The sequence below is a fragment of the Hermetia illucens genome, chromosome 3 (assembly GCF_905115235.1).
Source record: "Hermetia illucens chromosome 3, iHerIll2.2.curated.20191125, whole genome shotgun sequence".
Taxonomy (NCBI): Eukaryota; Metazoa; Arthropoda; class Insecta; order Diptera; family Stratiomyidae; genus Hermetia; species Hermetia illucens.
The window spans coordinates 156,879,555-156,897,864 of NC_051851.1; the positions used below are offsets into that span (position 1 = coordinate 156,879,555).

Consider the following 18,310-nt stretch of genomic DNA (forward strand, 5'->3'; position numbering starts at 1 on the left):
TGACCCGAATTGATTATCATCTCGAGAAAAGGTGATATGACTTATGCTGATATCTTCAGGAAGGTCAAATCCGATCCAGAGCTGATGGACCTTGTAGAAAGCGTTAGCCGAATCAGACGCTCCCAAAATGGAGATTTGATGCTAGAGCTGAAGAAGTCTCCGGGCAAAACGGTTGAAAATTGACTCGGCAAGGTGGAGAAGTCCTTAGGAGAAGAGGCGCAAGTTCGGGCCAGAATGCAGTTCGTAATAATTTTTTTGCAAGATTCCGCAATCAGAGGACAGAGGCATCCAAACGGCAACTATAAGCTTACCAACTGAAGTAGTTTTCAAACTATAATACATAGCGGCGAAATATATCAGTGAGTGCCGCAAGTCATATGTTTAGGAGGCCTGTTCAGGTTGAGCTTGAATGTATGCTTTTCAAGAGAGAAAGGACGTCGAATGTTGACACGTTGCAGGCAGTAGCAGATGCGGCTGGTACAACCGCAAATGGTGAGACGCATAACGAGAGCATGGGACGCTGCTATGCCAAGGCGGGGAATCCTCGCCAAAAAGGCGCTCAAACTATTGGTGGAATGAAGAGATGACGGAGTTGCGGGTTGCATGTTCTCAAACTAGAAGGGTCTGCCAGAGGAAGACTAGACTTCGATGAGAAACGGCAAGTATATGTGAACCTTCGACGTAGGTTTAAGCAGGCTGTAGGTACCAGCAAGGATGCTTGAAAGACTTTGCGCAGAGATAGACCAAAGCCTCTGCGTAGACGGTGGTTAGAAGAAGAAGAGAGGGCGGACATCACATGTAACCTGGCTGCATCTTTTGCTCGATATCGTGTTGGCGCAGCCCCACCGCCCCGCCCCCCTTTTAAAGGGCAGCGAAAAAAATATAAACAAACATTGGACGTCTACACCATACTTGCGGTAGCTGACGAGGAACTTGCGCAAATTTGCCGGAGAATTGGTGATGACGAAGCTCTCAGTCTGGATGCAGTTCCCAATGGAGCTCTTAAACTCGCTGTTAATACCAGAACTGACTGGTTTATCCGCGTATTTGAAACATGCATGCTAGAAGGAGTTTTCCCCGATCGGTGGAAGAGGCAAAAACTAGTTTTGCGCCCGAAGCCGAATAAATACTTAGGGTATCCGCGCGGTTTGTCTTATCGACACCACAGTAGGGAAGATGCTCGAAAGAATCATCTACAACAGACTGTTCCCTATGGCTGTTCCCTATGATATAAGGATGGACTATCCGAGCGACAATTTGGATTTCGACAAGCCGACTCAACGATCGACGCGGTGGATGTAGTTTTGAAGCTGGCTCGAGATGCTGGACGTCAAAAAGGCGTTCAATTCCGCTAGCTAGGAGTTGATTAAATGTTCACTGGCTAAAACGGGTTTTCCTTGTTATTTGGCTAAGCGCCTCGAAAGTTACCTCTCGAAAAGGATACTTTGGCACGATACCGATAAGGGTTTCAAGCAGTACACCGTCACCGCAGGAGTACCACAGGGCTCAGTGTTGGGTCCTCTCCTGATGTACAATTGGGTGTTGCCAAAGGAGGTCACGATAATCGGCCGTCTCGTTGCGAAACAATCTGAAGACGTTGAAATGTACACTAACGAAAGCATTAGTTCCATAAAAGCATGGGTGGAGATGGTCCAGCTTGACCTTGCGGAACAAAAGACGAGAAACGGATACAGAATACCGAAAGGCAAGAGTCGCAGGAAAAATGGCAGGAACGGTGTGTGTGTGCGATGACTTGCAGAGTTGCGCTGGACGTACACTTTGATTCCTCGTATTGAGGAGTGGATGTAGCGACAACACGGTGAGATTAACTATTATCTGAGGCAATTCCTGTTAGGACACGGTGGTTACAGGAAGTATCTGCACCAATTCAAGTTGGATGATTCTCCTTTTGCTCAGAATGTGATTGCACACCTGAGGATTCGGAGCATGTTATGTTCCGCTGTCCATGATTTTACTGAGGGAAAAGGAGCCTGGAAGACTCTCTGAAAATCAGCACAAGCTCGCAGAACATCGCCGAGGAAATGCTAAAGTCGGAGGAAAACTGGTGTACAGTGAACTAACCAAAAGTATACAGGAGGAACTTGGAAAAGCGGATCACGCAAGGAGAATGTAAAGAACGGAAGGTTTGGTCGCTTAAAGGGTAGTCCTCTCCGCGAAGAAATGCTTTGCAGAGGTTCCGCGGGAAGGAAGAAGGAGAAAGTGGGGGTGGTTTTAGTGGGCTGCTGCAACCTGACGCGGCAGTGCCTTTCCAAGATTTTCATCTTCATCCATAAAAAAAAGATAGATAGACGGACGGACATCGACATCGACTCGATTCTAATAAGGTTTTGTGTGAAACAAGGAAAAGGGGTTTCAACTCGAATTAAAGAAGTCTGACCCCAGCATTATTCAACATCTCTGTGGAGTTTATAATTCGAAAACTGACAATGAGTCTAAATAGAATGCTATCAACAAATCATCGCAGATAGGTGCCTATGCGGATGATGTAAATATCTTGGACCTTTTGAAAGAGACATCGAAAGAGGTCCTGGGAAAGTTTGATGAAGTAGCGAGGGAGGCCTGAAAATATACCGATAGAAGACCAAAGTCATGACAAGAAAAAATTACCAATCAGATAAAAGGAGGCACTAAAGGAATAATCCGCGCACACTTGTTGTCAGCCAACAGAGCCTATTTCAGCTTACAAAAATTGTTCCGCTCGAAACGTCTTACCGTAGAGTCAAAGCTTTTACTGTACAAGACAATGATCTTGCCAGTCCTCATGTATTCCTCGGAGACTTGGGTTCTTAGCAAGACGAATTGCGAACTCTTGGCCGCGTTCGAGAGAATAATCCTCCGAAGAATTTTTGGCCCTCTACATGAGGATGGACGATTCCGTAGTTTACATAACGACGAAATCTATGAGCGATACCATGACCGTTCGGTTGTGGATAAAATCGGCTCAATAGGTTACGGTGGGCAGGTCACTTAATCCGTATGGATGAGGATGATCCAGCCTCTATTGTAGAAAAAGAAGACGAGGCATAGCTTTTGGCACCAACATTTGTTGCAACCAACACTCTGGTTTCGCAATAGGAGAAATTTAACTCTCTTTTGCTGTTATCTGAGGTTTTATTGTCCTCTGTGTCAAAGTGGCTAAAAACCCAGAGTGGTTTCACCATGTTGAACCTAAATGTAGACTGTGAACGAGTTTTTCATTACTGACCGAGCTGGTGCTGACTAGGAGGCTGTTCAACGCCTTCCAGATTGCTTAGTTATAGCTGCAGTTTTGCATGTAGGCCACTGCTACAGATATTGGTTTTGTTTTTGAGGCACGCTGCGGAAGACGCTACAAAGCGGCAACTGCCACTGTTGTATTGATCATATGTTTCTTGCGTGTGGTGTTTTTTACCGTAGGGTAGTTGTTCAGTCTACCCTGGATTTGTATTGGTTACCAGTTTCCCCCCTCCCTCGCGGTTCCTGGTAGAGCCGAAGAATCAAGGTTCTGATGGGCAACGTTTAGGTTGTGGTGTCCACTTCCAAGAGTCCCAGGTGACGTAGTTCTAACGTGACTATTCGAGGATATAAACTATTGCAAAATCTGGAAGGAACTGTATGACAAATTTTCAATTCTACCAAGGAACCTACTTTCGTTATCGGGTCATCGATATTGTGGTGGCATTCATGGCGGAGTGCCTTATGGGGGGTATCAAACAATATCACACTTTCGAAGGAAAATCCTAGAGTTTGGGGATGGAACTATTTTCAGCTGTTTCTGTGGAAGATTGTAGATATCTGATTACCGGCAGGGGTAGAACTGAGAAAGCAGACCAGATGATCACTAATTCCAAGAGGGAAACTTTTGAAGAAAACTGCTCTCTCAGCACCTAAGTGAAGAAACTGCAAACGGTCTGCTTGTAGTTCAATTCTTAGGTAATACACAAAATCATAAAACTACTAATAGAATATAGCCCTTGAAGTAGAAATAAAAATGTAACTCGTTCAATAGATATAAAGCTTTGGGCTCAGATCATATCACTTTCGTCCTAATAATAGAGGAAAGGAATGTCGTGCGCCTCCTCCAAGAACCTGACGCGAGGAGTTGTTGATATTCATCCGCGAACCTGGGAAGCCCACCTGCACATACGTGAACAATTTCCAAGCGTATGTATGTCATTTTGTAAGCGCGTTAAAGTTAGTGACTCTGAGACAAATCCAGAGTGAAGTGTAGGAGATCAGATTAGTTATGCTTACTAAGAATTTTGAAAGTATGTTTGTGGAACTAGTGACGTTCATCATTTGAATTAGTTTCGATAATCCTGTTTGCCACTGGAAATACAGAAATACCTCATCAAGCGAATTGGTATGGAAGTGCCACCAGGTGTTGCTGGGACTTCATCGATTGCATTTGGTTAGGGCGGCCCGGATTCGTATCCTATACACTTCCCAACCAATTCTTATTTTCCCGCTGTTTGGAAGCTTTCTCGCGTATTGGTCGTCAACTTCCAGCACAGCGAGTTTTTGCCTCGGAAGTTCGCGGAGGTGATACCAATGGTTACCTCCGGACATTCGCGTTTGATGGCCTTTTCTATCTCGTTCTTTTCTGTGAGGCAGTCAAGGTCTCGAATTTCCAGAAAACACGTGGGTTCCAGGCTGGAAACCAAAGCAAATTTATTTATTGTCTTCGGGCCTACTTCGACTCCACCACCCTTCGTTTTACGAATGGAAGACACTTCTGTTCCGTTATCTTCGGACTAAATCTTGTAATGAATTTCACTGAGGGCGCGAAAGTCTTGCTTTCCTTCGGCTTGATAAGCAGAGCTGACGGTCTAGTCCTCCTTCGTCTCCCCACCTTTTCTTTGGGTGCTCCGTCCTTCGTGTCCGGCTTAATTTTAGGCGGAGGTTTTTCTGATGGCGCGACGTGTTGTTGTCTCTTGTTCCTCTTTGCTTTCTTCTTTTGAGCCCTGGAAAGTAACTGAGTGAAGTCCCCTTCCTCCTTTGGTTTTTTTTTCCAGTTCGCTCTGCAATATCTGTCTGCGATCCGTTTGGTACTTGGAGTGTTCTCGTCGGGAAGCGCGGTTGTTTCTGCTTCTTGCGGATTTTCTCTTACTCTCCATGTCAGCCTATAATATAAAATCCTGTTCAGGGGCTCCTCCAGTTCCACTAGCCCGTTTTTCATCACCTTGCCGACGTTTCTCTGGAGGAACGTCGCAGATCGCATGTGCTTCACAACTGCCGCTCATTTCTTACTAAGTCTTTCCTTCTCAGCTTGCGCCAGAGTAGTCGGCAGCCCTCCCACTCGGCTTATATTCGAAACCATTTGGTTAGTTTCGGCAGTTTCCACTGTGCGTCTTTCCTCAATTATAGGTAAATGACCACCTGGAAAAGTCGGAAACGGGTGGAACAAATCTGTGGGTAAGGCAAATTACACGCTATTAGTTATTAAAATTCGAGGATGCGGTCGCTTGATTATAATAATTTAAAACTATTCTGCATTTTTTCAAAATAAAACACATTTAAATCTTTTTTAAATATTTTCTTAGGACACGTTTCACATATTTAATAATATGCATGTCTATGTATAATTTAAATACTTTTTTTCTGTTTCTGTCTTTTCTCATGTGGATACATTTACATTATTTACAATAGAAAATTTTTTTTTCGCTTTCTTTTCGAACAATTCTTTGGTAGTTTCTATTAATTTTATTTCAATAATTGAAGCACTTCTGTAATATTCTAATAGTTTTAATTCGGCTCCTAATTTCGAATCAGTATGGATTCAGTTGATTTTAATATTTTAAAACTGATCAAGGACTCATCAAAGGATTTTGCCTTTTTTCAAATGATTTTTTTAAATAGTAGTTTCGATTGTAACTAGGAAAAGTGTTAATTTGTGAAATTACGAATGGAATTATGGTTCAATAAAAACTGAAGATAGTTCTAAAGCTTTTGATGTTGATGGTGTCAATCCATGATCAATTTGATTTTAATTGCAATTGTCAGGACTATCAGAGTCACATCAAAAATTCTGGATTTTCGTTAGTTTTTTTTCTAGATGTACATCCAAACATAACATAAGTGAAATAACGAAATAAATACGATATATATATATTTTCAATTTTATATTAGTCATTTTATAACTGGATTTATCTACATGAATTATTTGGACTAGAGTGAATTTTGTTTTTGCTGATTCTGTTATTTGATTTTTCCGCATTTTCCACCTTTTCAAAAAAATCGGGTGTCGACTAAATTTCGATCGTAATAAATATATTTTTAGAGGATATATTAGTTTCTATTTACATCATTTTTAATAAATTAAACAAAAACAAGGAAATAAATATGGTTTGACCCGAGTTGTTTCTACAATTTGGTTTGATGTTAAGGTTCGTTCTAGTAAAAGATTTGAGGAAAATGGTTCAAAAGTTTAAATAAATTTGCTTTCATTAAATTTTATGTACAAAGTTAATATTTGACATTAATTAGTGTCAATAAAATAATAGAGAAATCACACCGAATTATCTCTATCTCTCATCTATTTCCTCTGAAGGTTCTGATAAAATTGGGGAGGCAAATTTTACTGGTATCAATCGAACAATTATTTATTAACTATGACCCTTATGGGTGAAAATAAGTGACTGGTCGGCAAATTGATTTTCATGGAAACTTCTCAGTAGACTTGAATTTTCCACAGTAGTTGCTGTTGTATTTATACTTGCTTTCGTGCTATTATTGTTGATTTTGTTGCTGGTACGAAAATTAATGTTATTACTTCGTTCGATAACTGATGCAGCTGTTTTTGCTAGTAATTTTGAATATCAGTAATGCACAGCTGGCGTTGAATTATTTTGATTTGTATTACCACCTGAATCGCCTAGCCATGAGTCAGGACTTGGCGGAAAATCAGGATACCCGTGAGCTGGACTAGAATCGTTACTTAAATCTGATACACCGCTCCCGGGTAAACCACCACCGTGCGCATTGGAACCATGGAGAAGAGAATTGACTGGTTGTCCTAGAATGGGATAAAAATTCGGTTACAAATGGATTGGATAGGAAAGGATGTGATTTGAGAGCTCACCTATAGGTGTGTAGACTATATTATCTGGATATGAACCAAACGTATGTCCTTGTCCCATGGGCGGAGGTGTATGACTAGCTGGATATGGCGGTGGACTGCTACTCCCATGCATATACGACCCGCGTACACTATGTGGTGATGCACCCTCGTCTAATCCTAGATTTACTGTACTGTAACTATCGTTACTTAGATCTGGAGGAACATAAATTCTGTTAAGATGACCGTTAAGACTTTTTTTAAGGGTTGTCATACCATGATGGCTAAAACTATCATAATCCCCCTTGAGGTCATCTTTGTCTAGGAATTTATCATGCCGCGGTGACCCTCCGCCTTTGATTGAACGGAAATATTGACTCCACCTAGTACGGCCGGCATCCTTTTTAAGACGCTTCTCTTTGGCTCTCCTGAAATTGAAAGATGAAAAGATTAGTAAACAACCACTTCTTTGAGTGTAATGACTCAGATAAATTTGATGATGATTTGATTATTTTGGCGGTAGATGTAAACTCATCAGAGGCTACCTCACCTCTGCATCTCACTGCCACCAGTGAGATTTGAATCGCGACCTTCCGTACGACAGCCTTGTCCTTCAATCACTCAGCTATCCAAACATCTTCTAATATCTAATATCGCAAGCTTTCGTCAACACTATTCTAGATGGTGTCATTGGAGTACTCTTACGTTACACAATTTCGACAGAAAATCTTAATTGGCTAGATACCCGTAGACGTGTTGATTAGAAAGCATACGTAATAGTGGATAAGTCACACTTTTAGGGGGGAGGCAACTCTATCACTGGCAATACCATCTAATGGGATCCATTTTTCCAGGACTTCTGTCGATTGAATTGCTTCAGAAACACATTGCACAAAATACTTTAGGGGACCCTACTATCTAGGGTCGAAAATCACAACCGATAACAGCTACGATGATGAAACCCGCGCACCGTTGTTGTCAGCCAACAGAGCCTATTTCAGCTTACAAAAACTGTTCCGCTCGAAACGTCTCACCATAGGGTCAGAACTCTTACTGTACAAGACTATGATCTTGCCATTCCTCATGTATTCCTCGGAAACTTGGGCTCTTAGCAAGAAAAATTGCGAACTCTTGGCCGCGTTCGAGAGAAGTATCCTCCGAAGAATTTTTGGCCCCCTACATGAGGATGGACGATTCCGTAGCCTACACAATGACGAAATCTATGAGCGACACCATGACCGTCAGGTTGTGGATAAAATCCTCACTTAATCCGTATGGATGAGGATGATCCCACCCGGAAAGTCTATAAGGGCAATATCTATGGTAGAAAAAGAAGACGAAGCAGACCCTGCCTTAACGATGGCGTGGGCCAGGACGCCAGACAGCTTTTAGAGATATCGAATTGGTGGACCTCATCGGAAAACCGGGATGTCTGGAGTTCCTTATTAAGGCAGGCCTCGACCGATGATGATGATGAAGCGTGAGCTTCTAGGAAAGTCTTGGAGGGAACTGACGCTCTATATCTCAATAGGGATAAATCGCGGTCATATATCTCGAGTACTACAGGACTTCATTCCAGGCATTCTATCATTTTTATTTTTCATCAGTGACTTTTCTTCTTTCTTGGTTTGCCGAAGCTGACTCTAAAATGACTTTAAATCGTTTACCTAAGGAATACAGTCACTGATGTATTTACACTAAAGGTCAGAAAATGTCACTTGATGTTTACTGGCAGAAACCCGCATCAACTCCTTCTTCTATTACCCTGGTAGGCAACTAATAAACTTAATCATGCATCCCAAATAATATCTTTTCCTTTATCGATTATTCTATTCGCCAATACGCTCCCAATCTCTCTTAGCTTCACCAAGACGAGCCTTTATATCTGTACCTTAGTTAGATTCTGCATACGCTTAATGGAGTGCTCCGACTCTACCAACAGGCGGGATGTCCACATATTATTTCAGAAGCCCTTTACGGGACGGAACGACGCTTACTATACGGGGAATGGCGTCCCCGAGGTTCTAGGGCAAGAGTTCTGACCCCTTAGCCGGCATTACCCCTGGGTCCTAGGTAATAGCCCCGAGAAAGTTTCTTGGTGAAAAGCGAACTGCTAACGACTGATACATGCTGGGATACTCTGGAGCCGTCGACATTTTCTTGCCGACGTCGATAGGGTGAGTTAAGCCTAACTAGACCAAGCTGGTAGTTGTGGCGTGTATCAGAAAGGAGTCCTTTTAAGACCCTCGACGCGTAGTGTACATTACAGCAGTATTAATAGACCGGATTGTCCCGAACAAGTGCTGATTCCTCCGTGCGTCCCGAGATCAGTTAAACGTAGTTTAGGGCGCACGGAATTCGGGTAGGGTTTTGTCCCCGGAGGTACACCCATTCCTGGCTGCCCATTTTTTTGCACATAATGGGTTGATGAAATTTCTTTGAAGACAAAAAAATATAAAATTGAGGAGAATGAAGGGAATGGAGAAGGGGTTGGCTGCGCTTGTGCGCAGCACGAAAATACGCCGCAGCGCACAGCGAAGGAGGCAACAAAGTCTGAAATACCCGACGAAACTACGAAATGCGCATAGCCAAATAATGCGACGCCTAGTACGGGGACGGCAACTCCAGTATCCTGCAGTGTTACTGTTCCGGGAAGAGGCACAGCGGAAACAGCTGAAACTGGGCAAATAGCTTCGAATATAAGCCGGGTAGGAGGGCAATTTACTGCCCTTATGCAATCCGGTTAATCAGAAAATGCCGCGCATTTGTTGTGTTTGGAAGCGCATTCCTACAGAAAAACGTCCACTAAGGCGTAAAAAACGGACCTATAGAAAGAACTTGATTCCTTATTCGCATTGATCGTATTTTCGTCCACAGATGAACATGGAGAGCAACAGAAGATCCCCAGGATAACTACAAAGATCGGGGCTCTCCTGAACCCTTATTCACTCAAGACTGAACAGATGAATCGTGTTGTCTGGACATTATTCCTTGCACATCCCTTACAGGTTGACGTCAGTAGGGTGGAAGGCGACGATGATTACCCACTTTTCCCTTTAAAAGAGTTTGAAGAGGCAATTCCCTCTATGAAAAATAGGAAGACGCCGGGAACCGATGGGTTACAAACTTGGCAGAGGTTTACAAACTGGTGTTTCAGCATCGGTAAAACCTAACGCTCGTCGCATGCAACGCTTGCCTAACGATGGGTATTTTTCCGTTCCGCTGGAAGATGACGAGGCTTCTACTGATTAGCAAAGAGGACGGCGAACCTGGCCAGCCATCTACATACCGGCTACTTTGTATACTTGACTCGGCCGGAAAAGTGCTCGAAAAGCTCGTTAGGAGTAGACTCGCTTAAGTGATACGTGTTGCGGGAGATTTATCTTCAATACAGTTGGTTTCAATACAACAAGATACACAGTAGATGTTCCGGTGCAAGTTGTGGATGCGGCCCATTAAGCGGAGGCATACAGCCGCCGAGCTCGACAGGTCGTCCTCCTCGTAACGTTCGATGTCAGAAATACCTTTAATTTGGTAAGACATGCTAGATAGACATATACATTCCACGTGTCGATATTGGGGGATTATCTGAGAAATTCTATGAGATACTAGAGCGTCAGAGGAGGATGGAGATAACGTCGCGGGTAGCACAGGGATTCATCCTAGGGCCGGACCTCTAAGACCTCTGCATACAGCCCTCAACCGAGAGACTGGAATCTGGCATGCAAAGTAGTATCACTGGAGCGAGTGAAATGGGCATTTAACTCGTTCCATAGATACAAGTCTGCAGGTCCGGATGGCATCATCCTTGCGCTAGTAATAGAGGGAATGGATGCCTTGGGTCTACACATTCCGAATATATATCGTGCATGCCTAGCACACGCTTATATTCCAATTTAATGGATGTGAAGGTGTTATTCATTCCCAAACCAGGAAAACCCACCTACACAGACGCAAAAAGCTTTCGACCGATCAGCTTAACGTCAAAAGAAAGACTAGTAGATCGGTTCATAAGGGATACACACATTCCTGAGTGGCCACTTCACCATAGGCAACACGCCTACCAAATCCACGGAGACAGCACTTCATGAACTTATGGCAAAAATTGAAGAGGCGATGTCCGAAAACGAATACGCCTTAGGCGCATTCATGGACATCGAAGGTGCCTTCAATTATGCCTCATTCGCGGCAATTTGTGATGCGGCAAGACAGCATGGAATCGAACCGCTCCTAATCAGTTGGATCCTTCACATGCTAGAGTGGAGAAAAATCCACATATCGGTCGGCCAGAAGTCTATTGAAGCAGGAGGTCTCAGGGGCTGCCCGCAGGGAGGGGTTCTCTCTCCACTCTTGTCGCTCTTGGTAATGAATACTCTGCTGTGGCTCCCGGAGGCCAAAAAAGTCTTCGCGCAAGCATTTGCGGACGATCTAGCCGTAATAATTACCGGCAACTTTGCGGACACAGTATGTGACCGCTTGAATGCAATTTTGCATGAAATCCACAGCTGGTGCCTCCGCAATGGACTCACGGTGAACGCTAGGAAGATTGGACTAGTTATGTTCACTAGGAATGTCAGGTGGAGCAGCTATACGCTACCCACTTTAGCAGGGGCGGAAATCCAGCTGGCACAAACAGTCAAGTACTTAGGAGTACATTTCGACTCCAAGTTAACGTGGAAGCATCATATCCAGGAACAATATCAGAAATCCTGCAGATTTCCCTGGTGCTGTAGGAATGCGATAGGTAAGACCTGGGGACTTTCACCCAAACGGATATACTGGATGTATACATCAATAATAAAACCCATTTTTATGTATGCATGCATCGTCTGGTGGGCAAGACTGAACTTTGCTAACAGCTGCAAGCTGCTAACGCAGATTCAGAGACTTGGTTGCTTAAGTATACTTCGACTGCGGCACTTGAAGCTATCCTAAATTTACCCCCCATTCACTTGGAGGTGAAACGGAAAGCAGCTAACGACGCATCTGACCATTGGGGCGTGGAAAGGCGGCCAATCAAATGGTTATGCATCTATTTGGAAATTCCTTGAAAAACATCCGGTAGCCCTGATGCCGACCGATCATATGGTTTCCAGATTCGTCTTTGAAAAGACATACACTGTCGTAATCACTGAAAGAGAAGAATGGTCTGTCGACCATTCTGCGGCCATGAGTCTTTTCAAATTACAGACCTAATAATCTTCACCGACGGGTCAGTCATGGAGGATGGATTGGGCACAGGGGTGTTCTCGGAGAATCCGATTATAGAACTGGCCCGACGCCTCGGAAAAATGACGACCATATTCCAGGCGGAGATATATGCCATTTTATTGGCAGCAGAAGAATGTCTGCGACAAAAACGGAGGGGTCGCACCATTCGAATCTGTTCCTACAGTCGGGCGGCATTATCAGCATTAAATGGCAACGACATATCAAGCCAGTGGGTGTGGAGTTGTCATCAGGTGCTGCTGAAACTTGGCCGACTGAACGAAACATTCCTGATGTGGTTGCCGGGGCACTCTAACATCGCCGGTAATGAGGAGGCTGACAGACTGGCCCGCTGAGGATCTGGATCCACAAAAGTGGGGCCAGAACCAGCTCTTGGAATCCGACCATTTACTGTCAAGTCCAAATATCAGTACCACTTCGCGATTTTGACACCCTGATTGTCAGAGTACTATCCATGACCATTTCTGCGGAGTTCTTAGTGTCAGCGGTCCAACGTTACAGGTAACTGGAAGAATTTACGGTTTGGGTTCAACAGTACTTTTTTCGAAGTGAAAAATGGGTCCTCCCAATGTTCTGCCGTCCCGTGAATACCTACCAAGTGGAGTATTGGGAAAATATACGCAACTAGCATCGGCGCCCAAAAAGAGTCTCTTTTCAGGGAAGAAACCTGTGTACTGTTGTATAATTCTGAAATTGCTCAGCGTGGAAAAGGCCATGATGAGGTAACCTTTAGGCCGAGAGAATGCTGGAGAGCGAAAACAGAACTACGAAAGTAAATGAACAGGCAAAAGGCAAAATGTTGACAGGAGCTAATCAGCGATGTCAACAGATATAAGTTAGTTTCTTAAAAACCGGTGCCCATAGATCACCCTGTTCAATGGAAATAGTAAAGGCAGAAAAAATCGTGCAGGTTATTTTTCCTCTCACTCCTCACTGTAAGAGGACTGGAAGAAGCAGGCCTGTCTATGGAGGACAAGAATGCATCAGGACCAGATGGTATCCCCAACGAGGTGTTGAAATTTATATATAAGTATAAACTTGCTACTCAGCGCATTCAACGTAAGTTTGCCAGCGAAAGTTGCAAGACTTGTGCTGATAAGCGTGGGCAAAGATTACTCCGAGATGGCTTTTCGTTATCTTGGACATAGCGGGAAAACAGCTCATTAAGCCGCAACACACTATTGTGAGAGACAACTCACCAAAAAAACTTGGCTTTAGAGCAGAGCGATCTATAATTGAAGCGATTGAAAAAGTGGTTCAACAGTCAACAACTGGTGTTTTCAGTGACACTTGATGTAAGAAAAACCTTCACTTCCAAGGAGCGCGGTGGCGTGCTCAAGGTGGTGAAAATTGTTTCCATGTTCCAAGCAGCTTTTATAGATATTGTGTGTTCACGAAACAAAGGAAGGATCCGCCTTTGGTCCGGACGTTTTGGACGCCTTATACGATAGCTTGAACAAGCTAAGCGCACACTGGGAATGGTGATGGGGTGAATTAGCTGGAGTTGGTATTCCTGACCAAAGAGAGGGTTCTCTATTCCGGTTGATGAAATCATGATCTTGCCGAAACTGTCAGTGAAATACCTAGATATGATAATAGACATGAACATCGCAACTCTGCAGATAAGGCTGAATTTAAAATATTTGTGATTTGGCAGCTGCTATTATCCGTAAGCACGGTGAGACTAACGGAGATTTGCAGTCTTACCTATACACTGCCGGGAAAACACGGGCGTCTCACTGTATTTACTGTAAAGGTGTGCTTGAAAATCCCTGCCGCAACTGTTTGTTCTGTAGGAGATGGTAGCGCCATCGCTATCGCCCATCAATGAAAGGGAGTCAAGTGTCTGAGGACATCATAATTGAAGCCATGCCCTGTGAAGGGTGAAATTGCAAGAATTCACGCAACCGAATGCAGAAATTTGGACTCTTGCCGGCAAGCGAAAATCCTTGTGAAAGGGCCTAGGGACACTAGAGCGGCATTTTTGTTGTCCCTTAAGAAGTGGGACATGAAAACCCTAGTAGGGCTTTTAACGGGACACTACTCCTTAAACTACCATATGGAAACGATTGGGGTGATGATTTCGGCTATGTGCAGTCAATGTGAGGAGGAGGAGGAGACTGCCTTGCACTTTTTATGCAGCTGCCCAGTATCTCAGATTTCAGACGAAGACTCCTTGGCAAGGTTTTCTACAATGAAGAATCTGCACCCTCTCTACCTCTGGAGAATGTTCTCAGATTCGCTAAAGTTTGCGAATACCGTAAGTGGTAAGCCATTGAATAAGCAATTTACGGGGATAGTACAATGGGCCTAAAAATTGCCTGAGTGCTCGCAGCTGCCGCTCCCCTCAGTAAACTAAACTAACCCTCATCTGGCTTTTCTATTTCTCATTAATATATTTTCGCCAATAGCCCAAAACTTCTTTTTGACTTTGAAGGTGGAAGCATCTTTTATTCTTAGTACTACCCCCAAAAAAACTTTCAAATAAAAAACTTCTTCGGTGCTAGTCTATTTTTGCATATTCCATCACACCTTACCTCCGCTACAGAACAACCCACCCCTTATTTCTCTTGGTCGTCTTAGTTTTCAAAGAAATTCCAAAAATATTTGAATGACGCATCAGTTCTTAACTATTTTCAATGATCACATTTAAAGGACCTTCTCTACGGAAAATAGTAGTTTACAACTTCTAAATAAAATTTAAGGAGCCACTTACCTATTTTGAAACCACACTTGCACCACTCGCATATCCAAACCCGTGTCCTGCGACAGCTGTTCTCGAACATGCCGGGCCGGTTTCGGACTATTATTGTAAGCAGTCTTAAGGGTTTCTAGTTGTTTCGCCGTAATTGTCGTTCGCGGCCGCTTATTAGGCTGGTCCCCGTCCAACGACCCGTCCAGATACAATCCTACAAATTTATTAAAGAAAATCTTTTTTTACAACAATTTTCATGTTTCAAACTGCAACGGGTAATCATCCAATCACAATCGTTTGGAACTAATAAAAATAACATACCTTTCGCTTTGGCCGCCTCATAGTCAGGCTTGCAGACCAGCTTCCGATCCTCCATCAGGTAGAACTCATCGCCGGTGTTGAGTTGTCGCGAGCACATGGCACACGAGAAACATTCCAAGTGGTAGACATTATCCTGGGCACGTCTAACCACCTGTGTCGGCGGAATCCCTAAATCACAGGCTGAACATTTTGTCCCGTATCGCCTGTGTGACCCGAAAACGTGAAAGGAGAGACGGTCATTATTATCAAAACGTGAATCTTTTGCGGAGTATTGAATAAATTATGGCGGGGGATGAAATGTTGAGGAATTTTGTGCTCTTGGTGGAGGTTCGCTTCTATATACAGGTGGACTTGGGGGTGGGATGCAATAAACATATCCGAGGATATCTGACTTGAAGCTGCTTCGCGTCTACTCGGGGATGTATTCAAGGGCTCGAAAGGAGCTCTGGCAAGCGGGGGTGCGATGTCTATTTCATGAGATTAAAGCTAAATGAAAACTGAAATTTACTTACTTGAAGAAGTCGTTCTTGCAGAATAGTTGACCATTTCGAGCGAAACACTTATCGTTGAGCTGAGCATGACATTCACTACATTGCAGGCATTTTGCATGCCACGTTCGCTCCAGGACTTTGAGGATGAATCGGTCCAGGATGAGTTCGTGACATCCACCACATTTGGGTATGGTTGCTGGAAGAAAGTTGAAAGGAAACTTTAGTACGTTATTTTCGATAAAGTGGGTGGAGGATTTGACAAGTATCAGTTCGCTAGTGCAGGAACTACTATTAAAAACTATTGGTGTTTGCTTAAGGTTGAGACGTTTTAAGACCGCATCCACTTAATGCTGGACAGGACATCTGGACAACAGCTTGTTCCCACTTTTTGGGCTTATCAACTAAGTATTTACAAACTGGCGACGAAGATGGATCACGGTTTCTTCTAGAGCAGAGGCAACTCATCAGACGCTGTCACACCTCTGCTCTGAATTCAGCGTGTCCAAGGCGGTTTGAAGATGTTAAACCTCCGCAAGCCTAATGTGAGTGCAAGTTATTGAACGAAGACACCAAGTAGGACTAGTGGAATCTAAATATAATTAGGGGAGCTTTTTTTCTACTCATAGGTACCACCGGACAAAGCATGCTACTAAGTCGTGAAGGCTACGAAGACAACACAGCAATATTACTCAAAAGGACGATTGGGAAAATGAGTCCAGTATTCTCCCTTTAGGATTCTGCATTTTGGTAAGTTACATCTAAATCGTCTTCCTATTCAAAAGGCTCCCAGATGTCCTTGAACGTTGTCAGTCTATTCTCTCCTACTTTTACGATGATTCTAGAAATGACCATGAGACTTCGGCAAATATTCATTGCACGATCCTTTTACGAATTCCCCAATACTTCGAGTGTGGTGGTTTGGAGAAGGACGCAAGCGGAGTTAGACCACCAAACCAAGATTTTCTGTCTGACCGATCATTAAAGGGGAGAGAATTGAAAGCATTCATCAGTTTGTTTGTCTATTAAGAACTGTTTCCCGCAACTTTGGCATAGAGCCTGAGATCACATTAACAGATCTGGCTTTATTGTTTTATCTAAAATTTGAAATGTAGATATCTCATCAGCATCAAGTTGAGGTTATACCGCGCCAATTTCCACGTTGGAAAGTGAGAACCTAAGAAAGTGACCATCTCTTTTACTCAAAGGGTCCAAGCCTTCGTTAATACCAGTCTCCTTCATGCTTTGGCCTGAGAGAAATCTCGAAAGGTGAGCTGAGTAGGCGGTTTGGCCAGTTACTGGTAGATACGTTGATTGAATGGAGGAAGTGGTAGTGGATAAGTTATACTTTAAGAAAGGGCAGTGAATTGATTGCTGATTATACCATGTAATAGAACTTACTTCTCCAAGATGATCGACGGTTGAGTCGCTCTTGAATCACATGGCGCAGAATTGTAGAGGAGGAGTGTATGCTTCTCGGGAAGACTTGGAAAGAGCTAAAGTGCATTTCATTAAACCGGAAGCGATAGTGCTTAATTAATCCGTCTAAAAGATGTTGACTTTTAGTGATAGCGAGCTAGGATAGTATAATAATTCATATACCTAGAAAATGCGGATAAAGATAAAAACGATTGGAAAGATATTCAAGTTTGTATAGGAACCCACTAATGCGGTCAGCATAATAGAGAACATTCGAAAATGAGCGAAGTTGAGGGGTAATTTTACGCATTTATAGGCAACCCCACGCAATTTGAAGTTTCGTACATGATCTAAATGGATTGAAGTATCCAACGAACCGTACCTTCCTGAGCCCGTATGCAACGACTTGTCTGTGGAGCTGGACTTAGGTGGTGGTGAACTCCTGCGGTCAACACTTTTCTATTTTTGTTTCATGGCTTTCCCATTGTGGTGGACTTCACCCAACTCGTCATTCCAACTGAACCAATTAAATATGGCGCCGTTGGAGTTCTACATTCGTTAGGGCTTACATAAGTGAAACAGTCGAGGCTACACTAGCTCTAACCTTACATTTAGTTTATTGAGGTGACATTACTATGCTAACTTTGCCCACCGGCTAGGGTTCACGTACACTTGACTTTATATCCTAAATAACTAACTAAACACTAGTTTTTGGAAAAACAACAGTAGGATCTTGTTAAAAATTATCCGGGAAGCGACAAATGGTCTCGGTCCCTGCCCCTATTACTTTCACGTACTCATTTCTCTCCTATGACCAACTATATAGCAAGAAGCTTTTCAGAGAAATATCCACCAGGCAATCGTTACCAAAGAGTCTTATTCAGATGACATTATCTACTAAATTTCTCCACGTTCTTTGCTCAAGACAATAGAAGGATGTCAACGATAACAAGGAGGAACAGGATATAACCCTCTATCTAGGGCTTCAAGTATCTATAAGACTTTGCATGGTGCTCTGTGCCATCGCTGTCGGTTTCTGGCAAGATACTTTCATCCCTCCCAAGACTTTTCTTCAAGCTTGTACTCATCCTCCGCAATTCT

General features: G+C 43.4%; 1 protein-coding gene across 4 annotated transcripts in view; it reads right to left on the minus strand.

Moving 5' to 3' along the window:
- Nucleotides 1-5,521: 5,521 nt before the first annotated feature.
- LOC119650589 (LIM/homeobox protein Lhx3) overlaps nucleotides 5,522-18,310 on the minus strand; it is a 239,600-nt gene continuing 226,811 nt past the window's right edge. For 2 of the 4 annotated variants that reach the window (XM_038053434.1, XM_038053436.1), the window contains exons 2-8: nucleotides 15,815-15,989; nucleotides 15,303-15,505; nucleotides 15,003-15,195; nucleotides 7,334-7,485; nucleotides 7,082-7,273; nucleotides 6,863-7,015; nucleotides 5,522-6,802 (exon numbers count right to left, since the gene is read on the minus strand). In XM_038053434.1, coding sequence (XP_037909362.1) covers nucleotides 6,606-6,802; nucleotides 6,863-7,015; nucleotides 7,082-7,273; nucleotides 7,334-7,485; nucleotides 15,003-15,195; nucleotides 15,303-15,505; nucleotides 15,815-15,989 — 1,265 coding nt within the window. In that variant the 3' untranslated portion in view covers nucleotides 5,522-6,605. Of the gene's footprint in view, nucleotides 6,803-6,862; nucleotides 7,016-7,081; nucleotides 7,274-7,333; nucleotides 7,486-15,002; nucleotides 15,196-15,302; nucleotides 15,515-15,814; nucleotides 15,990-18,310 lie in introns of all 4 variants that reach the window. The other 2 variants (XM_038053433.1, XM_038053435.1) reach the window with 1 other exon arrangement.